We start from the raw sequence: 23,527 nt of genomic DNA on the forward strand, positions 1-23,527 counted from the left end.
CAATTTTAATAATAATAATAATAATAATAATAATAATAATAATAATAATAATAATAATAATAAATGTATTATTTTTATATGATATACTGGCTGGACAAATCTTTTTATGTAAAAATAGTTTAGTTTACAGCACAGGTGTCAAAGTTAAGGCCCAGGGGCCAAATCTAGGCCGCCATATCATTTTATTCGGCCCGCGAAAGCAAATCAAGCATGTCAAGTGCTGTGATGCTTTCTAAAGTACGAACCAAAATTTCTAATTTAGGTAGGTAAACGATAGTGATGGCTAGATGAGGCATCATGTATCGTTTCGACACAGTGACGCACTGTATTGACACTGTGTTGACACTGTGTTGCTGAATACTGACACCTGGTGGACTTGCAGGAAACATTTGACAGGGTAATCTGACACTGACCTGTCAATATACATTTTAATCTTTGCAAGTCCTGAAAATAAATAGATAGATAAATACATTAAAAAAACAAATAGATACATACATACATACATACATACATACATACATACATACATACATACATACATACATACATACATACATACATACATACATACATACATACATACATTGGTGAATAGGTAAATAAATAAATACATATATCAATTTAAAAAAACTAAACATTTCGTAGTACTTTTTTTTTTTAACCATTTAACGCCATTAACCAATAATGATGAGGGACCCTGTACGGGTTTGCGTTCAAACATTTAACCTTTAACCTTTACTCTTTTTGAAAATCTGAATGGGCAATCTGGAAATAGGCATTCGGAGCAAACTAAGATATCAGCTGTTTAAGATGAAGGACCCATCGTGGGGAAAAAAGGGATGGAAATGTCATGTAATTATTCATGAATCTTGAATATGTTTTCATGAATAATAGATAAGAGGCATTTTGTTGAAGATGGAACCTCATCATTTTGATCAACCCTGCCTTCTCTGTATTTCACTGCTTGGAATGAATTTCCTTACTTCACCCTAATCATAAATGCCTGTCAGCCTGATTATCAGTATATTGATATTCAATGCAAGCTCTCCAGCTTGTGTTTTATTTACACCACATACTGAGAGCTCCCTTGTCACCTTTATGAAAGCAATGGAATCCAGCTGTGTTTTTATGCACGAGTCACAAGGCATACTAAATTAGACAATCAAATGGATCTATTTGCTGATCTTAGCTTTCATTGGCTGCCACAAAATATGAATCTTTTTGCAACACATAACAGAAGAAGACGCGAATCTCGCAGACATTGTTTGTTCTATGTGTCAATTCTCCTAGTATTGATAAGTATATTCCAAGTGGTTTGCTATACACACGCAGATGTTCACACCTATCGTGAACATGTGTTCAAGTTAGCATTTGTAATTGGCTACTCTCAGCTGTAAATCAACATGAACATGAAGTAGCGCTACTTTTAAATGCCCCCCCCCCCAAAAAAAAAAAAAAACAATATCTGAATGGAATTGGACGGACAGTACAGTGATACCTCGGTTTACAAAACCCTTGACTTATGAACTTTTCGGTTTACGAACGTTAAATTTAGGACAATTTTACCTTGCCATATGAAATATTTTTCGGGATACACACGGAGCGCCACAATGAGTGATGTGTCGTTCGCGAACGAGCCCGTTCTCCCAACAAAAATATGGCAGCCGACTCATTTTTGTCCGCTATTCCCCACCCCCAGTCTTCGGTTAAAGCCACGTGATTGCTCAAGAACGCAGCAGTGAGAAACATTAAAGAGACAGACAGACGGCAGAGAGAGAGAGAGAGAAAATGGTGAGAAAACAGTGACATTTGGACTTGTTTCAACTTTGAGTGTAGACTGCAAGGTTAAAATATCCCATCAATCAGGCTCCACAAACAACCCGCACAAGCCATCTCTGCACTTGATTCAAAAAGCTATCAAGCCAGCTAAACACAAAACAATTGATGAGGAACTAGGTAAAATTATTGCAGAGAAAGCACCTACAAGGGATCATTCCTCACGATGGTGAAAGAAGAAGGCTAAGGTCCTCATCAAGTGTTAAATGCTCATGAAACCGGTCACTCTATTCCATCAAGCCATCGACCATCACAAAGGTAAATAAAATGACTTTATTATACAGTACAGTTTATTTCTTTAATTATAATACCATAGCACATTTATTATACATAAACCAATGTATATTTTGTGTAGTTTAAAGGCTTACAAAGTAAAAAATGATGTTTTATGGGGACCTGGGAACGGATTATTCTCATTTAAATGGTTTCCTATGGGAAATTAATTTTTGGGATACAGACTTTTCGCCTAACACACTCTGTCTGGGAACCAATTAAGTTCATAAGCCAAGGTATCACTGTACTGTGTTTGATAAATCATCAATGCGCCTTGTGGTTGTACCCTTTGGACAGGGGTCGGGAACCTTTTTGACTAAGAGAGCCATAAAAGTAAAATATTTAGAAATTTTTCCAGTGAGAGCCACACACACACACACACACACACACACACACACACACACACACACACACGACACGCGCGCGCACGAAAACACGCACGCACGCGCGGCCACTTTTCAACAAAATGTCAGAATGTATTATTTAAAATAACTTTGTGATAGTACTCACATGAATGGGTAAAAATCCAGCCAAACGATGGGAATGAAAGTCAACTTGCCGGGTCCACAGGCGAAGTTACTACTAGCTAGCCTGCACACGGCCCATTAGCTTCCCCACTTGTTATCTGCAATATACTTCTCGCAGAAGTATATTGATGCTAACGTTAACACGGGGCGTGTTAAAATATCACTGACATTCGACTGTTTCATCGACGTTATTGTTTAATTGCAAATTAGAATCGCGAATCCTCCGGTGCATTTAAGCTGGAGTGTACTCGTCATTTGTTTTCTCGTTGGGCTCATTTAAAGGTTCGTTTACCTGTTTCAACATGACGGCCAGTATCATCCAATCAAAATTGCACTTCCGCCAATTGCAGCCCCAAGAGGAAATGAACGGCGAAAAAGCGAGAATATGTATTTAATTTTATCGGCGAGCCATATGCAATCATCAAAAGAGCCATAGGTTCCCGAGCCCTGCCTTAGGAACACATTTTTTTGTTGAATTAGGTCTGAAATCTCTTTTGAACAAATATTTGGAAGCGCAAGCTAAAACCGATCTGATTTGTTTTTGTTTACACCTCCAGTTTTTGAGATGCAGGATGGACCACTCATGTACGACTGAGAGCTTACACAGACGTTATATATTTTAATAAGAACAAAAGACAAATTGACTTTGTGTGGCACATTCGGATATCAAGTACACTAGGCTTTCAATGGAGCAGTAATAAAATGCGTCGTCTTCCCTTTCCAATGGAAAGTCATTGTAGACAGAGACTTTTGAGGATACACTCTGCATGCAATTATGTGTGTCCATACATTGTCCTTTCAATATGGAACCGAAAATGAGAATGATAACAGAATAGCATGATGACAGTCATCTACAGCAGCATCATGTGTTCCAATACAAGAAAGCAATTTGTATTGCATTGCTCTTCAGCTTTTAAAATGCCGGCATACTGGAGAGCAAAATGACATCAGCGCTAAAAATTCACATTTGGTAGCCAGTACACCCACTTCATTATAGTTTGAACATTACACAGACGTTCCACCATTATACATTCACCAAAATATAGATACATTGGAAAATTAATGTCTCAAATTCATATATGATGCTTCATTTTCTTTTTTTATAAGGTATTGAGACTGTGAGGGTGATGTTGTAGAGTACCCGGCACTACAAATGTGCATTAAAGACACACACAACAGAAGCATCATTCCAATATTAAAGACGCACTAACGCAGTCACACTTTACAATACATGACAATACTTTAGTTAGATTCAACCGTCATCGGTTCGATCCGCGTGTCTGTACACTTGATGCAAAAAGCTATCAACTCAGCTAAACAGAACACAATTGATGAGGAACAAGGTAAAATGATGGCAGAGAAAGCACCTACAAGGGATCATTCCTCAAGATGGTGAAAGAAGAAGGCTACGTTCCTCATCAAGTGTTTAATGCTGATGAAACCGGTCACTCCATTCCATCAAGCCATCAATGACCATCACAAAGCTAAATAAAATGACTTTATTATACAGTACAGTTTATTTATTTAATTATAATACCATAGCACATTCATTATACATAAAATAAGGTATATTTTGTGTAGTTTTAAGATTTAGAAAATTAAATTAGAAAGTAGAAAATTATGTTTTATGGCGACCTGGGAACAGATTATTCTCATTTTAATGGTTTCCTATGGGAAATAAATTTTTGGGATACACACTTTTCGCTTTACACATTCTTTCTGGGAACCAATGAAGTTCACAAGCCAAGGTATCACTGTATTCTGCTTTTACGTTAGTGTTTAGCTTGGGGTTTAAAGGTCCTCTTTCTCTATCATACATTTTTCTCCCAAGTTTTATTTATGGCGTGTAAAATTGAGGCTGGGCAATGTGTCCGAAATCTAACTTTTTCATATCAGTACATGAAGGTAATTTTAACACTGCCCACATTTTTTTTATCAGTCAACTGCCAACATGTATTGATAATAATGTGTTCTATGCAGCTAATCAGAGCTTTAATTAATTTTGCGTATGTGGAATAAGGATTTAAAGGACAACCGACACCATTTTTTTGTTTCCTAACTGACACCATAAAAAAACGTTTTATAGCATCTAAAATACCCAAAACACACAGGCTGATATTTTTAGTCAAATGCAAAACACGTTTGTTTTTCTGATGTCAGTTAGGAAGCTGAAAAAATATGTCGGTTGTCCTTTCAAGGACAACTGACACACGAAAAATTTTTTTAGGTTGTCCTTTAAGTCTTGAAAATGTTTCTTTTTTATCTCGAAGTTTGGTAGAAAAAAAAATATATTAAATGTTCATTTTAAACTTTTTCATTAGTGAAAAGCCACAATTTGACTCAGACATTGGTTTCTGCTCCTTCCGTAGGATAAGAGTGACACTGAGCCTTTTCCTCCCGATGCATGTTCTCCGAGGTGGTGCTGGTAAGGCCTTGGCGGGACGGGAAGGAGAGGTGAAAAGCATGTTTGTTGACTTTCCCCATCTCATCGTCGTAGGACATGACAAAATGGCGGTTTTCATCATGTCCAACTGAGCTGGATGAGCGTCCGTCATCTTTTTTGAGTTGAGGTGTACCAATTGAGCCTCCGCTGGGGTCACTGGTGTTGTTGTCAAGGAGATCAGGTAGGTTTCCTGTTGCGATGCTCCCGCTTTTAATGTGCGGCGTCTGGCTGTGGGTGTGTCGGTACTCTTCGTCAATGTCCTTACCCAGCTTCCAACGCTTCCACTTTTTCAGCATTTCTGACTGCACCTAAGAGATAATGGGATTGTGGGTAGCCGCTGGCAGAGATCCATATCAATATAATGCGAGAGGTTAAAATAGACAGTCAAGTGATTGGATGTCTCTTAAGCCAAAGGGGTGCATTTTAAAGGACAAGCGACACCACTTTTTTGTTTCCTAACTGACATCAGAAAAACGTTTTATAGCATCTCAAATAGCCAAAACACGCAGGCTGATATTTTTAGTTAAATGCAAAACACCAATAAAAATGACTTAAAGTGTCCCAAAACTACTTCAAAATGACCTCGAAATGGCGAGTTTCAGAAGGTCCCGCCCCCTTGTTCATGATGTCACGCCAGGACGTCTTGCCTTGCTCTCGAATCAAAACAATGGCTTCAGATTCGGAGAAAATGCTTTCTTGTTACTCATCCAGTTATGGAGATGATTCAAATAGTTCTGAAGAGGAAAGCATACATGTTTGACATCGATTAAAGAAGTCCTTCCTTATCAATTTGAGCCATCTGGACTCCAATGTAGCCGTCCCAGAAAATGCACAAAATGGCGCCCTAGTTCCGTTAGAAATGGGCTGATTTGTCTGCTGGGAATTTGTGTCAACTAGTATCAAATAGTAGTCTTGGTGCAACACACAAAGATTCACCATCGCGTCATTGTTTTTTTTTCCTTCTAATTTCGCCATCAACACGAAGTTTTCAGACCAAACAAAGTACCCAAAATGCATTGTGTGTCGCTTTCTTGGTCATGGGCGTTCCTTCAGTGACGTAATGTGAGGACTCGTCACCAACTCAAAAACAAGACTTACTGAATATTCAGCGCGAGTCTTAAAAGGTAAAATATAGCTATATGCGGTGGAATCTTTGTAAAATATGCTCAGTAGAAGTCATTTCAAGTGATTTTACAAATTATGGACACAATTTGTCCAGAGACGTCGGTTGTCCTTTAAGGTTGAGTGATCAGTATGCCGGTCCCATTCGGTAGAGAAAGCGGAAGTAGTATAAAGCTTTCAGAGATGGGAGGAGGCGGGAAACACCCAAAAGCATTCATCTGTACCACAAGCCCTCAAAATGTTATCATCCTCCTCACCTCTTTGTTGATAAAGCAGTACAAGATGGCAACCAGCAGCCCCTGTAGAGGAACGTAGAGATGGAGAGAGTGAGAAAACATCTTCTTCCCTTTGGATGGTTCTAAAAATAGGTTCAATGTCATATTTTTCTGGATACGCTTAAAGGACAACCGACAACATTTGTTTGTTTCCTAACTGACATCAGAAAAACGTTTTATAGCATCTAAAATACCCAAAACACCCAGGGTGTTTCCCAGCAGACAAATCAGCCCATTTCAAACGGAGCTTGTGCGCCATTTTGTGCCTTTTCTGGGACGCTACGTTGGAGTCCTGACGACTCAAATTGATACGGAATGACTTCTTTAATGGATTGCAAACATTTATGCTTTCCTCTTCAGAAATACAGTAAAGTCTCGTTATATCGATATCGGATATATCGATAGTCCCGGTTATATCGATACTATTTCTATGCACGCACGGAGAAAATTACATGCAAACAGGGTCGGATATATCGATAGTCCCGGTTATATCGATATTTTTTCGGACTCCCTTGAATATCGATATAACGATACTTTACTGTATTTGAATCATATTCATAACTGGATGAGTAACAAAAAAGCATCTTCTCCGTATCTGAAGCCATTGTTTTGATTCTAATGTAGAGCAAAGACGTCCTGGCGTGACGTCACGAACAAGGGGGCGGGGCCTTCTGAAATTCGGCATCTCCGGGGTCATTTTGAAGTAGTTTTGGGACACTTTAACTTATTTTTATTGGTGTTTTGCATTTGACTAAAAATATCAGTCTGTGTGTTTTGGTTATTTTAGATGCTATAAAATGTTTTTCTGATGTCAGGAAACAAAAAAAATGGTGTCCTTTAAATGAAATCTGATAGATTGGAGCGACATATTCACATGTCGGCATAGCAAGCGGGCCACAAAGCATGTGTACTACTGCATGTGTACTTTGTACCTGGAAAGAGTTGAACAGGAGGTCACAGAAGAGCCGCATCAGCCGCAGAATTGAACCTTTTGGGACGGACTCGTCGATCACAAAGGTGAAGAGAATGGCGTGAATCCCCAGCAGAGGAATCAGAGTCAAAGTGGATTTTGCTAATCTGGACCAACAAACATACAGACATTGGAAGATAGACCAATCCGAAAGGACAAAATGCAGTCCAATAGACCCCATTGGATCATGGGTTCTGCAATGCCAACATATTTTTTTTAGTACAGTAAGAGCTACAGTGATACCTTGGCTTACAAACTTAATTAGTTCCCAGACAGTGTGTAAGGCGAAAATTGTGTATACCAAAAATTAATTTCCCATAGGAAACCATTAAAATGAGAATAATCCGTTCCCAGATTCCCATAAAACATAATTTTCAACTAAATAAGCCTTAAAACTACACACAATATACCTTATTTTATGTATAATAAATGTGCTATGGTATTATAATGAAAGAAATAAACACTACTGTATAATAAAGTCGGTTTATTGACCTTTGTGATGGTCGTTGATGGCTTGATGGAATGGAGTGGCCGGTTTCCTCAGCATTAAACACTTGATGAGGAACGTAGCCTTCTGCTGTGTTGATAGCTTTTTGCATCAAGTGTACAGATGGATTGTGTGGGTTTTTTGTGGAGCCTGATTGATGGGATATTTTAACCTTGCAGTCTACACTTTGCCTTTGAACTATCAAAGTTGGAACGAGTCCAAATTTCACAGTTTTCTCTCCATTTTCTTACTCTCTCGGATATCATCAAGAGGCAACTACATCCACGACCATCACAAAGGTAAATAAAACGACTTTATTAGATAGTACAGTTTATTTCTTTAATTTTAATACAGTAGCACATTTATTATACATAAAATAAGGTATATTTTGTGTAGTTTTTAGTTTTAGCTCTTGGATTAGAAGCGAAACGTCCGACCCCTTCAAATTTGTACAGATGACGGCTAAAGAAACCTTTTCATCGATGGACCACTCCTGTATGACTGAGAGCTTACACAGACGTTAATACAATATATTATACAGAAAATTCTACTGTGTATTTTCAATGCACGAAACAAAAAAAAAGTTCTAACCTGATCTTGTAGTCTGTGTATCTCATCTGATGAGCTTTGAGTTTAGACATCAAGATTTTGATGATTCGTACAAAAATGAAAAAATTGATCTGTAATGAGAAGAGACAGTCACTGTCACCATGATACTTGATACAAATGCAAATCTCTTCTCTTTTTAATATTGCGACGTGGCAGTAATCATGTGGCTTTCACTGCTGTTCCTGAACTTGGGAACGAATGAGAACCCATTTTACGAACGTTTCAAGACTATATTCCACAACCCGGATTTAAGGTTAGCATTTCACTCCTGATTCTTAGGAGTGGAGATGAAGCTGTCCTGCCACATCTACTTGATCCACAAAAAAAATGGTTTGAAAGGGGAGTAAAAGAAGCTATTTTTATGAAACAGCAAAACCCTTCACTAAATCGCCATGGTGGGGTGAGGTTCAATTTGGATCATTCCTACAACCGACTTCTTAGGCAACATAGGCTTAGTTATGCTGATGAGGTGATACCAGATCAAATGGGGCAATCAGGCCAGTCGTAGACCCCATAATCAGTCAAGACAATAGAAGTAATCAGTGTAGCCTTAGACTGTGACGACAGGAAGTCCAAGACAAACAAAATGATGCGAAAGGAAATAGAAAAGATGTTTAAAATGTGTTTGTATAGCGAATTACCTTAACAATACCAGATCAAATGGGTCAATCAGGCCAGCCGTAGACCCCATACTCAGGCAGGACAATAGAAGTAATCAGTCAAAACAATAGAAGTAATCAGTGTAGCCTCAGGGAATAGTGCTCTGCTCCCTCCAACCTTAGAGCAGGGATCTATCATAGTAGAGGTCTGGCACCGCCAACTCTGGACAGTAGGGATATATATAGGGCCAAAACTACCAGTAAAAATATTTAGTTCGCTGACGAAGCCTCTTGGGTAAGAAGTGAAACGTCTGACACCTTCAAAGAAGTACAGATGACGGCTGAAGAAACCTTTTCACCGGTGGACCACTCCTGTATTGATCCACAAAAAGAACAATTCCCACCCAGAAACAGACAGAGAGGATGAACTTACCAGGTAAGCAACCAATATTGGGGAGCGGATGATCCACCAGTATCCCATGTTAATATTTCTCTCCCAGCACCTAAACACACAAAAAAAATGTAGGCGTCATAGAAAGAGATGGGGACAGTCATAGTGAAAACGATCACTCACTCTTCATTCTCATAGAGGTACTTCATTGTGATCCAGGGTGAAACAAACACGAGCGGGGCGCCTGAGAATGGAGGAGAAATGTAAGGGCTGAGGGTCACTCCCTGTGAAGAAAAATATTCTAAAAGGTGGACGTCTTGGCAGAATGAGGGAGATGTCATCGTTTTAGGGTTAGGGGTTAGGGTCAGTGTCAGCAGTTAGGGTTAGGGTTAGGGTTAGGGTTAGGGGTTAGGGGTTAGGGGTGAGGGGTTAGGTTTAGGGTTAGGGTTTAGGTCAGGGTTTAGGGTTAGGGTTATGTGACACAAAGAGCTTTGTCCTTTCGTTCCAACTTGTAATTTTTAAATTTATTTTTAAAAAAAATCGTTAGACCAGTTAACCTGATGGTGACTTTTAGGGCTAATTGCATCAACAAGGGTTAACTCTAAAACTGCCCTGTAGATTGAATCGTGATTGAAGAATATATTCTATTGCATCATAACTTTCAATTTAGGAGATGAACTCATTTTAAAATTGGTTTGACTAATCTCTGATGAAAGTTTGTTTCGAATCCAACGAAACCTTGTTGGTGCAAACTAGCCGAAGTGAAAACCAATGGCAGAAATGAATGTCCTATTTACCCCAACCGATGGCCATGTAAATGTAAAAGTACTTCTTCTCACTGAACACAGTGATGACTAGCAGACTGTGCAGGTAGATGCCCTCCACCAGCAGCCAATAGTTGTTGGCCATCACAGTGTAATGCATCATCACCATAGCGCCACGACACCACATCTCAGCCTGCAGAGCAGTGTGTGGGGGGGGGGGGGGCACATCAGATAAGAGCTGCATAGATTGATAGCACTTTCATTTTGCTCTGACTCGTTTATTGGAATTATTTGGTCAAGGTCATGTGACTGCGGTATCAAGAATATGTAGGTAGCTATCTAGCATATTTTCAATTTCCGAAGACATTTTTGGCGTTCAATGAGTTAAATTAGCTGAATTGTACAGGACACCAAATTCTTCTGCAAGCTGTTGTTAAGCGTGATCGCTAACCGGTATGTTGATCCAAGTTTGAAACTTTGTACTCCTGGGGTCAAGTGTCAGGGTCAGCAGGGCATCTTTGACCAGAATGGAGACAGCTCTCAGGATGAAGGAGCCAAACAAGTTCATGTGGATGTTGTTCCTCATGCAATGCAGCTTCCTGGTGCAAAGTTGACACCATCACAACAATAACCACAAATACAGTGATACCTTGGCTTACCAACTTAATTGGTTCCCAGACAGAGTGTGTAAGACGAAAAGTGTGTATCCCAAACATTAATTCACCATAGGAAACCATTAAAATAAGAATAATCCGTTCCCAGGTCCCCATAAAACATAATTTTCTACTTTTTCTAAGCCTTAAAACTACACAAAATATATCTTACTTTATGTATAATAAATGTGCTATGGTGTTATAATTAAAGAAATAAACACTACTGTATAATAAAGTCGGTTTATTGACTTTTGTGATGGTCGTTGATGGCTTGATGGAATGGAGTGGCCGGTTTCATCAGCATTAAACACTTGATGAGGAACGTAGCCTTCTTCTTTCACCATCTTGAGGAATGATTCCCTTGTAGGTGCTTTCTCTGCGATAATTTTACCCTGTTCCTCATCAGTTGTGTTCGGTTTAGCTGGGTTGATAGCTTTTTGCATCAAGTGTACAGATGGCTTTGTGGAGCCTGATTGATGAGAATTTTAACCTTTCAGTCTACACTCTGCCTTCAAACTATCAAAGTTGAAATGAGTCCAAATGTCAGAATCAGAATCAGAATCAGAATCAGAATCATCTTTATTGCCAAGTATGTAGAACACACAAGGAATTTGTTTCCGGTAGAACACGCTGCACTAGTATCGTTGTCAAAAAAACTGCTAAGTGGCACTATACAGTTCCATTTTGGCTACTGTTGAAAGAGTGCAAAGAGTTAATGGCTTGGGGGAAGAAGCTGTTTAAATGTCTGCTGGATTTGGTGCGCATGGATCGGTAGCGCCTGCCTGAGGGGAGTAGCTGGAAAAGGTGGTGGGCAGGGTGCGGAGGGTCCAGTAGGATTTTCCGCGCCCGAGTTTGGATTCTTGCAGTGTGCAAGTCCTCGAGAGTGGGTAGGGCGGTGCCAATGATTTTTTCCGCCGTCCTAACTGTCCGTTGAAGTCGGATTTTGTCCATTTTTGTGGCTGCCCCGAACCAAACGGTGATGGAAGAACACAGAATGGATTGGATGACAGCCGTGTAGAAATGTTGCAGCACCTCCTGTGGCAGGCCATGCTTCTTTAGCAGCCTCAGGAAGTACATTCTCTGTTGGGCCTTTTTCAGGATAGAGTTGGTGTTGACCTCCCACTTCATGTCCTGGGAGACTGTGATGTCATGTTTTCTGTCCATTTTCTCTGCCTGTCTCTTTCATGTTTAAACCACCTCCCTTACTGCTGCCTTCTTGACCAATCACATGGGTTTAACCGAATACTGGGGGCGGGGAATAGAGGACAAAAAAATGTTGGCAGTCATTTCCTTGTTAGAAGAACGGGCTCGTTCGCGAACGACACATCACTCATTGCGGCGCTCCGTGTGTACCCTGAAAAATAGTTTGTATGCCAAGGTATAATTTTCATAAATTTAACGTTCGTAAATTGAAAAGTTTGTAAGGCATGGGGTTCGTAAACCAAGGTATCACTGTGCATGAAATTCCCATATTCTACGAAAAAATACATCCAGATGATTTTGTTGTGGGAAGCCACTTGACACAATCAAACCGATTACATTCAACACACTATGTTTTTATTTATGTATTTTTTTTGTATATTCCGATAGTTTACTTACCTGAAGCTGATGAGGATTCCCAAGGCCAGTAGCAGAGCTCCGAGAGAAAGCGAGTACCCCACCGTATACATAATTCGAAACTGACTCAAGATATGGCCATACAGCTGCTGCAGACAGAGCAGAGGTGGTGTTTTACCACGGACAGTCATGCAATCTTAACCACATATTCTGCATACACTCTGTTGTTTGACGCAGTTATAGATGATCCAGAAACATTTTTTTAAGATACATCTCCTTCAAAATGTGTCAATGTAGAATCAATCAAAATACAGAATCAACTTTAAAATTCTTATTTATACATTCAAAGCTATCCATAATCTTGCTCCCTCATACCTATCTGACCTTTTTCAAAGTTCTAGTCCACAGATGTCAAAGTTAAGGCCCGCGGGCCAAATCCGGCCTGCCACATCATTTTTTTCGGCCCGCGAAAGCAAATCAAACTTGTTAAATTCCATGATGATTGCTAAAATCTGAGCCAAAATGTCATATTTTTGGATGTCAACCACAATAAAAGTCATTATTCTTGACTTCAGATTTGAAAACGAGTTATTCATTAATTTGCTGTGTGCTCTATATGTAATATTTGAAGGGATTTAAACATTCTAATGGGTTCCCCAATTTCATAACGGCCCTCGAGAGGAAACCATAACTACAACGTGGCCCGCGGCAAAAAATGACTTTGACACCCCTGTTCTAGTCCCTCTCGTTCCCTCAGATCCTCTTCCTCCCTGCACCTCTGTGTGCCCCCCCCTACCCATCTCGGCACACACACCTGGCTAGGGTCATCTTCACATTCACTGGTATTTTTCTGACCCCATCTTCCATCTTTGTCACAGGATCTGTAGACCAAACCCTGCTGGACTGTTGAAATAAGCACATACAAAAGGAGGACATACAATTATTGACAAATCAATTGACAATTCAGCTCAAGATGGGCAAATCAGAATCAGAATCAGAATCATATTTATTGCCAAGTATGTAGAACACACAAGGAATTTGTTTCCGGTAGAAATTTTGGTGTGGTTGACTATTTGGAGAGGATATCCAGACAGAATAGAAGTTTTCATGTTCAAAAGTTACAATTTATCTAGCTATCCAGCAATCTAGCTAGCTATGTGGCTAGCTGTGTAAGCTATGTAAATATGGCGGAAGACGCACATCATGACATTATTGAAGATGCACATCATATCGTTACATTGTTGAAGTCGCAAATCATGACATTATTGTCATGACATATCATTGAGAAAAGCTAAATACCATGGCAGATGCTTAATTAAATAAATTATTATTATTATTAAATTATTATATTAGCATATTTCACAATAAAGCTGACTGACTTTTTTGACTGATAATTTTAAATAATCCTACACTACTTAGCTAGCTAGCTATTTGCTATCGAGCTGGCTAGCTCTCTATTTATCTAGCTATCTATTAGCTGGCTAGCAAGCTAGCTAACTATTTATTTTTAGTTACTTTGTGGATGAGTGAACGCTGGCGCGTGTGGCTGCCGCTGCTCACCCGCAGAAAAGTGTATCCTTTGACTGTAAAGTGACCTTGAGAGTTTTGAAAGGCCCTTATGAATGAAATGTATTATTATTATTATTATTATTATTATTACAAGCGTATAAGCTAGCTGACCTTTATGATGCCACGGCAAAAACCAAGGGCAAGAGACATTGACTGTAGTACCAGGAAGTCCATCAGACCAGCAGGCATACTGGTCAAAGGTCCTATTACACACCGCCTCTGTTGGCGTAAGAGCATGTTAGCTTCACAAGAGCAGTTCTTGGATTTGTCTGCATACTTCTCAAAGCAGTGGGAGAAGAGGGCTTACCTGTTGTGGGGGGTAGAGAGTTCAAAAAGTCCAAACACTGATTCTTGTAGTTGCTCCACTGCTCCTTCACACGCTTCGAGGATGTGGTCGAAGAAACCTGTGGCGGGGAAGGGAGCTCATCTCCTGGCGGTCTTTTGAGTGCGATTGTGTAGATCGGAGTCAAAATGGAAGCCGTACCTTTGAGGAGTTGTAGAGCATGAGCAAGGCCAAGATGAGAACCACCTGGAACATCCCACTGAAGCTGGAAGGTTGAGGGAAAGTAGGGACCAAGAACAAAGAGCAAGAAGCCCAAACAATGAGGCACTCCAGCTCCGATATCAACGTCGAGCCTGCACGTATGGTGAAAGGGAGTTTGGAGAATACATATATCAGAAATCATACAATAATATAATAATTTAGACGTCCATAGTAATTTTCAATCACTGATTGCTTTCGTTTCCCCGTAACGTATTTATAACGTGGATTAAAAAAAATAGACAGTGATACCTCGGCTTACGAACCTTTTGGCTAACGAACTTTTCGGTTTACGAACGTTAAATGTATGAAAATTTTACCTTGGCATACAAACTTTTTTTCGGGATACACACGGACCGCCACAATGAGTGATGTGTCGTTCGCGAACGAGCCCATTCGTCTAACAACAAAATGGCAGCCGACTGTTTTTGTCCCTTATTCCCCGCCCCCAGTCTTCGGTTAAAGCCATGTGATATTTTAACCTTGCAGTCTAAATTCTGCCTTTGAATTATCAATTAAGTTGAAACCTCTTTTATTGCCTGAGACCGTTGCTATCTATTCGCTAGCTAATAGCTATCTATTTGCTAGCTTATAGCTATCTATTTGCTAGCCAATAGCTATCTATTCGCTGCTAATAGCTATCTATTCGCTAGCTATTAGTTATATATTCGCTAGCTAGCTAGCTTGCTATCTATTTAAGTTACTTCGGGGTTGAGTGAACGCTGATGCGTGTGGCTGCCGCTGCTCACCCATAGAAAAAAAGTTATCCTGTGACTGTAAAGTGACCTTGAGAGTTTTGAAAGGTGCGTAGAAATGAAATGTATTGTTATGATTATTATTCTGGTGTTTGTTTTGTTTACATGATCTTTAGGAGTGTTCATTGTTTGGTCTGCCATTTTGTTTCACGTCTCAAGTACTAAAATATATCTATTTGCTGGCTAATAGCTATCTATTCTCTGGCTAATGAGGGTCTATTCGCTGGCGAATGGCTATCTATTCGCTAGCTAATAGCTACTCGCTGGCTAATGGCTATCTATTTGCTGGATAATGGCTAGCTATTTGCTAGTTATTATCTATCTATTCTGCCATTTTGTTTCACGTCTCAAGTACTAAAATATATCTATTTGCTGGCTAATAGCTATCTATTCTCTGGCTAATGAGGGTCTATTCACTAGCTAATGGCTAGCGAATAGATAGGTATATTTTGTGTATTGTGTATTTTTTTCAACCTCTTCTATTGCTTGAGACCGTTGCTATCTATTCGCTAGCTAATAGCTATCTATTCGCTGGCTAATAGCTATATATTCACTAGCTAGCTCGCTAGCTTGCTATCTATTTAAGTTACTTCGGGGTTGAGTCGCTGCTCGCCCACAGAAAAACTTAGCCTGTGACTGTAAAGTGACCTTGAGAGTTTAGAAATGAAATGTTTTATTTTTATTAATTGTACATCGTCATTTCATTTGTGCTGTATGTCGCATGTGTTGCACATTTGATAATAAAGCAAACATGAAGGGGAAAAATGAGGCTTCCGTTGAGCATCTCGACAAATGAAGTTGGAGAACAAAACGGAATCTGAAACGTTTCTGCAAAAAACAATTTATGTGTGTATATTTTTGGCCAAAACATTTCAAATTCCATTTTTTTCCTGTGTTTGTCTTCAGCTTTGTTTGCCCAGGCCTGACTGTGAGACATACATTTGGATGTTAGTGTCACAACATATACACTACGTTGTTGTCAACTAAACTTGAAAACATCCCCAGCGAACCAGAGAGAGAGAGAGAGAGAGAGAGAGAGAGAGAGAGAGAGAGAGAGCAAAAGAGAGAGAAATGTCAAGAGTATGTCTTGTCTGTCATGCATTGCGGAAGGCAGCAGTCACATGTGTGACAACTGCTAACATGCGTGAGCATGTGTGTTTGTGTGACTAGTCTTGTGAGGACCACTAACATTTTATACAAGACAGTGAGACCTCAACTTACAAACTTTTCGTCTTACAAACGTCAAATTTCTGAAAATTAAACCTCATAATAAGCACTATTTTCATAATACACACCCACCACGGCTGGCGGAGTGATCTTCGGCGGAAGCACACGACCGAACAGCACCAGAGGTTAAGTTACCAACAGTCCTTATGGAAGGTGACTCTCCTTCCATAAACGACCATAAAAAAGGTAAATAAAACTTTATTTTACAGCACAGTTTATTTCTTTAATTACAGTCCTTATGTAATGTGCCTCTCTTTCCAAACAGCAATTCCCTTTCACCTTTGACCTCCAACGCCATTCCATCTAGCCATAAATGACCATCACAAATGTAAATAAACTGACTTTATGATACAATGCAGTGTATTTCTTTCATTACAATACAATATCACATTTATTATACATAGAATAATGTATGTTGTGTGTAGTTTTAAGGCTTATTTAGTTGAATAGTATATTTTATGGAAACCCGGGAATGGATTATTCCCATTGTAATGGTTTCCTATGGGATTTTTTTTTTTGAGATACACACTTTTCGCCTTACTTGTCTGGGAACCAATTAAGTTCGTAAGTTGAGGTCTTACTGTACGTAGTGAGGACATTTTTGACAAGTGAGAACCTTTTGGCCGGTCCTCACAAGTTTTTCATTCTAAATGCTTCTAGAGGGTCTATATATGCATCTGTTAAAGTTTCAGAACCTCACGAATTCACCCGAAATGATTTTTTGGAGTGTATTTTATGGACACAACTTGTCCGGAGGCGTCGGTTGACCTTTAACGCTCATCTTTTATAATGTAATCGAGGCTGTGCATGCAAATTTTTGAATGATTGTGCATGCATGACATGTTTGCTTGTTTGTTGGTTTGCCCCTAATTTACAATCTAATCTTCGTGCCGCTCGCTAACATCTCTGCCTGCCAATGCAATGGAAAAACTGGCATAACTCACATTCATGAAGTACCTGCGTCATCGCTCACTTCACTTCTCTTGCATCCGAATCTCTCACTTCTGCTGCTCACTCTCTAATGGGGATAATAGTGACAGCCTGATGACGAATGGCATTATTCACCATGTCGCGTTGCTCTCAAAGAGCCACCCTCTCTCTCATCCACAAGATCTCTTAGCTTTTGCCATTTCTCGAACGCCTGCTTTTTAAATTCCCTCATTCTTGAACTCTCAACATGCTTTCATATACTTGGAAAATGTCCTTGAGAGTTTTGAAAGGCGCTTAGAAATTACATGTATTATTATTATTATTACATTTAAAGGACAACCGATGCCTCGGGACAAGTTGTGTCCATAATTTGTAAAATCACTTCAAATGACTTCTATTCAGCGTATTTGACAAAGATTCCACGGCATATAGCTATATTTCACCTTTTAAGACTCGCGCTGAATATTCAGGACGTCTTGTTTGCGAGTTGGTGACGAGTCCGTAAGTGACGTCACTGAAGGAACGCCCCTGACCGAGAAAGCGACAAGCAATGCATTTTGGGTACTTTGTTTGGTCTGAAAATTTCGTGTTGATGGCAAAATTAGAAGGAAAACTACTTAAATAACGCGATGGTGAATCGTTGTGTGTTGCACCAAGACTACTATTTGATACTAGTTGACACAAATCCCCAGTAGACAAATCAGCCCATTTCTAACGGAATTTGGGCGCCATCTTGTGCATTTTCTGGGACGCTACATTGGAGTCCAGATGGCTCAAATTAATACGGAAGGACTTCTTTAATCGATTGCAAACATTTATGCTTTCTTCTTCAGAACTAATTGCATCATATTCATAACTGGATGATTAACAAGAAAGCACGTTCGCCCAATCTTAACTCTCTGAAGGCATTGTTTTGATTCTGGAGCAAGGCAGTTTGTGAAGGAGTATCCTGGTGTGACGTCATGAACAAGGGGGCGGGACTTTCTGAATCTCCCCAGTATCGAGCTCATTTTGTGGCAGTTTTGGGACACTTGAAGTCATTTTTATTGGTGTTTTGCATTTGACTAAAAATATCAGCCTGTGTATTTTGGGTATGTTAGATGCTATAAAACGTTTTTATAATGTCATTTAGGAAACAAAAAAAAATGGTGTCGGTTGTCCTCTAAAGCAGTGGTCCCCAACCTTTTTTGCGCCACGGACCGGTTTAATGACAGACAATATTTTAACGGACTGGCGGATAAATACAACAAAATAAAATGATACGACAGGGATGGAAACTGTTTTTTTTCTTTCTTTTAAATATGATAATAAATGTGAATCCATCATGTATTTTTATACAACTTTATTAGCAGAGTCCTGGTAACAACAACATATGTATCATCGTCTCTGCCCCTTAACTTTCGACGGTCGCCCTGGTAATGTTTAAACGTGCCTTCAAAATAAAAGACAGAGCTTCTATTCAATAGTCAATAGTCTTGTCATAATTTTCATGGCATTTTCGAGATGTTACCTCCTGCCAAGTCCCTTGTAAATGACATCGTGTGAAGAATTAACATTCTGCAAGCAAAGAAACTGGTTTTCTCCTGCTTTTTTTTGCTACAGGGTTACTGGCAAACATGACTTTCTGCTTCCTGTGGTCATTTACAGCTTTATTTAGCCATATTGGTGACATCAGCGTTGGACTAGTAGGACATTTATTAATGTGATATTAGCATGAATGGACACTTGTGTATGTGTGTGTGTGTGTGTGTGTGTGTGTGTGTGTGTGTGTGTGTGTGTGTGTGTGTGTGTGTGTGTGTGTGTGTGTGTGTGTGTGCGAGAGCGAAACAGCATGCGTCAGCGCCCAGTCTCATTCTGTGTTGATGAAATAAACAAATGTGTTTGTAGCACAGACCTCTCACCATGCATGCGTAGAACACACACACAAGCATGGCACGCCTTTTTACTGGGCTTTGCTTTCAGCTTTCCTTTTTCATTGTATATCAAAAGTGTTTTATGATAATAATAATAATAATAATAATAATAATCCATTTCATTATGAAGCGCCTTTCAAAAGTCTCAAGGTCACTTTACAGTCACGGGATGTGTTTTTCTGTGGGTGAGCAGCATTCACTCAACCCGGAAGTAACTCAAATAGATAGAAAGCTAGCTAGCTAGCTAATAGATAGCCAACAGATACCTAGCTAGATAGCCATTCAGTTAGATAGTGAATAGATAGCTAGCTAGATAGCAAATAGCTAGCCAGATAGCTAATAGATAGCAAATAGCTCGCAAGTTTTGCTAGCTATTGTAGCTAGTTTTGGTAAGGAAGGAATTGTACCTATAGTGCTGCTTATACAACTCATCCTTTCATTTATCCATTCATCCTGTCATTCATTTGTTCATAAAGTAAGAGAGACCATTGTTTAGACTCACATTGAAACATTCATCACTGAGTCCGTGCTGCTTTCACCAAACTCAGGCAAACGTATGTTGACGCTAAGCGTAAACATCAAACCAGAAACCCGCATTCCCATTGTGGTTTTGGTCATGATATAATGTACAGACTTTGCAGAATAGAGGCATGACAACAGACCCTCACGCATGATCAGTCAATTGGAACCGGGACCTACTAATGAATAAAGAACAGAGGCAGATCAATGGAAGATCAGACAAAGAAAAGAGATATGAAATATTCAGGACATGCTTTCATGTAAGTTGGTTTCACATTGCAAACATGTACAGTAAGACCTTGATATAGACTATCTATGGATGGATGGATGGATGGAGATGGATGGATAGATGGATAGGTAGCTGAGGTGGATAGGTAGGTAGGTAGGTAGGTAGGTAGGTAGGTAGGTGTGGTAAGGTGGATAGGTAGGTAGGTAGGTAGCTAGGTAGGTAGGTAGGTGCGGTAAGGTGTATAGGTAGGTAGGTAGGTAGCTAGGCAGGTAGGTGAGGTGAGATGAGGTGGATAGGTAGGTAGGTAGGTGAGGTGAAGTGGATAGGTAGGTAGGTAGGTAGGTAGGTAGGTAGGTAGGTAGGTAGGTAGGTAGGTGAGGTGGATAGGTAGGTAGGTGAGGTGGAGAGGTAGGTAGGTAGATAGGTGAGGTGGATAGGTAGGTAGGTAGGTAGGTAGGTAGGTAGGTGAGGTGGATAGGTAGGTAGGTGAGGTTTATAGTTAGGTAGGTAGGTGAGGTGGATAGGTAGGTAGGTAGATAGGTGAGGTGGATAGGTAGGTAGGTAGGTAGGTGTGGTGAGGTGGATAGGTAGGTAGGTAGGTAGGTGAGGTGAGGTGGATAGGTAGGTGAGGTGGATAGGTAGTTAGGTAGATAGGTGAGGTGGATAGGTAGGTAGGTAGGTGTGGTGGATAGGTAGGTAGGTGAGGTGGATAGGTAGGTAGGTGAGGTTTATAGTTAGGTAGGTAGGTGAGGTGGAGAGGTAGGTAGGTAGGCAGGCAGCTAGAGACGGACGGAGGGACGGACCGACGGAGGGACCGACGGACAGACAGACGGAGGGACTGACGGAGTGACAGATAGATAGATAGATAGATAGATAGATAGATAGATAGATAGATAGATAGATAGATAGATAGATAGATAGATAGATAGATAGATAGATAGATAGATAGATAGATAGATAGATAGATAGAAACTTGACTTTTAACAACAGCAATCGTGGCGATGAAGTCATTAATCGACATTCATGCATTCATATACTTTGTGGCTAATTCAATTTGTTCCCATGCACTGTTTACGTATGTGACCGTGTCCGCCAAAGACATTTGAGTGGAAAGCGCCAGATTTTTGCATAATCCTGCTGAGCGGCAGAAAGGCCGGTTTATTGTGATGTGGGTCGTAACAAAACCCCTTTGGACAAGGTTATTCGAGAATTGTTTTCATATTAATATTTAATGTGGTCCCCATGAAGAAAAGTCAAGTGAAATGAGGGGAAGGAATTACACAATAAAATACGACACATAATGATCACAAAATGATGGATAATGTACATTATTTCGCCTTTGTACAAGACACAAAAAAAAAAAAGATGATAGGCGTACGTGGGCGTACAGTAAATTGGTAGTTTCCTAGCCCAGAATGGGATGCATCAAAATAAAATAAAAAATAAAACATTTGGATGAAAATTATTATTATGATTATTATTTTGTTTACCTTGGCTTGCAGATGTCCTTTTGCGCTCCGGGGATACACACACACCTCCGGAGTTCCATCACAATGCAGGCGCAGTCCAAGACGCGCAACCAAGACGCATCACTGCGGTACCGACGGCAGCAACAGACGGGGGAAAAGGAAAGACAGAAAAAACGTGAGACAGGAAAAAAGGAAAGACAGGAAAAAGGAAAGACGGGAAAAGGAAAGATAGGAAAAAAGGCAGGAAGGAAGACAGGAAAAACGACAGGAAAAAAGACAGGAAAAAAAGACAGGAAAAAAGACAGGAATAAAAGACAGAAAAAAGACAGGAAAGACAGGAAAAAAAGACAGGAAAAAAGACAGTAAAAAAAGACAGGAAAAAACACAGGAAAAAAAGACAGGAAAAAAGACAGGAATAAAAGACAGAAAAAAAGACAGGAAAGAAAGACAGGAAGGAAGACAGGAAAAAAGACAGGAATAAAAGACAGAAAAAAGACAGGAAAGACAGGAAAGACAGGAAAGACAGGAAAAAAGACAGGAAAGAAAGACAGGAAAAAAGACTGGAAGGAAGACAGGAAAAAACAGAAAGAAAGAAAGAAAGAAAGAAAGAAAGAAAGAAAGAAAGAAAGAAAGAAAGAAAAAAAGAAAGAAAGAAAGAAAGAAAGAAAGAAAGAAAGAAAGAAAGAAAGAAAGGAAAAATAGAATGTAAAAAAATGGGATTAAAGGTAAAAAGAAAGAAGCTAAAGTGACTGAGCTGTGTCGTTCATAAAAGTACTTTTCCACTCCGTTTCTCAGTATGTCGAACTAACTTCTGTGTTGATGGACTCGCTCTCGCTCCTGCCGAAGAGTCGTCTCTTGGCGCGTTGCACTCGAATACAAAGCTGTCACAAATCAAAGGACATTTAAGCTAAATCCTGGTTAAACCCTTCAAAATAAAAGCTAAGGAACGGCGTCTCTCAGAACACACAGGGTGTGGACAGCAATTCCTGGTTATAAAATTCAAATTAAAAGAACATTACAGTCCGTACTTTTGCTCACTTGACAAGTGGGCGGTGTCAAATAGATGGTGCTCTGTCCTGACTTATTTAATAACAATAATAATAATAAGAATAATACACAAGCCATCTGTACACTTGATGCAAATAGCTATCAACCCAGCTAAACGGAACACAATTGATGAGGAACAAGGTAAAATTATCGCTCAGAAAGCACCGACTAGGGATCATTCCTCAAGATGGTGAAAGAAGAAGGCAACCTGGAATTTCGTCATCCATTGATTATTTCAAGGCTAGCCACGGATGGTTCGAGAACTTTAAGCGTCGTACAGGGATTCATAGTGTCATTCGTAATTTGAGGCAGCCAGTTCTGACGATAAAGCTGCCAAAGCTTACAAGGAATCATTCCTCAAGATGGTGAAAGAAGAAGGCTACATTCCTCATCTAGTGTTTAATGCTGATGAAACCGGCCACTCCATTCCATCAAGCCATTAACGATCATCACAAAGGTCAATAAAATGACTTTATTATACCGTACAGTTTATTTCTTTAATTAGAATACCATTTATTTTTTATTATACGTAAAATAAGGTATACTTTGTGTAATTTTAAGCCTTAGAAAATTAGAAAATTATGTTTAATGGGGACCTGGGAACGAATTATTCTCATTTTAATGGTTTTGTATGGGAAATTAATTTTTGGGATACACACTTTTCGCCTTACACACTCTATCTGGGAACCAATTAAGTTCGTAAGTCAAGGTATCACTGTATATTAATAAAACTTTTGAAAACATTTTCTTTGTCCAGTTTTTCTTTATAAACATGCGGTTTATAGTCGGGTACGGTTTATGTATGTACAAAATGGTTTGTCC

General features: G+C 39.6%; 1 protein-coding gene across 5 annotated transcripts; it reads right to left on the reverse strand.

The window, feature by feature from the left end:
- Positions 1–3,244: 3,244 nt before the first annotated feature.
- Positions 3,245–22,521, reverse strand: LOC148892996 (glucagon receptor-like). Of its 5 annotated transcripts, none has more exons than XM_089006707.1 (15): positions 22,468–22,521; positions 21,680–21,781; positions 14,560–14,711; positions 14,383–14,479; positions 14,187–14,294; positions 13,321–13,409; positions 12,549–12,655; positions 10,748–10,895; positions 10,330–10,489; positions 9,716–9,776; positions 9,575–9,644; positions 8,525–8,613; positions 7,409–7,553; positions 6,459–6,500; positions 3,245–5,387 (listed from the first exon to the last, which is right to left on the reverse strand). In XM_089006707.1, the coding sequence occupies exons 3-15, from the start codon at positions 14,611–14,613 to the stop codon at positions 4,977–4,979; spliced, it is 1,581 nt and encodes a 526-aa protein (XP_088862833.1). In that variant the 5' UTR covers positions 14,614–14,711; positions 21,680–21,781; positions 22,468–22,521; the 3' UTR covers positions 3,245–4,976. The 5 variants fall into 5 exon arrangements, with proteins under 5 accessions (XP_088862833.1, XP_088862832.1, XP_088862834.1 ...); XM_089006706.1 differs by having other exon boundaries at positions 22,434–22,518; XM_089006708.1 differs by lacking the exon at positions 22,468–22,521 and having other exon boundaries at positions 12,549–12,652; positions 21,680–21,976.
- Positions 22,522–23,527: the final 1,006 nt, after the last annotated feature.

This window comes from Hippocampus bargibanti, linkage group LG10 (genome assembly GCF_051943395.1).
Source record: "Hippocampus bargibanti isolate YZ-2025 linkage group LG10, ASM5194339v1, whole genome shotgun sequence".
NCBI classification, from domain to species: Eukaryota; Metazoa; Chordata; class Actinopteri; order Syngnathiformes; family Syngnathidae; genus Hippocampus; species Hippocampus bargibanti.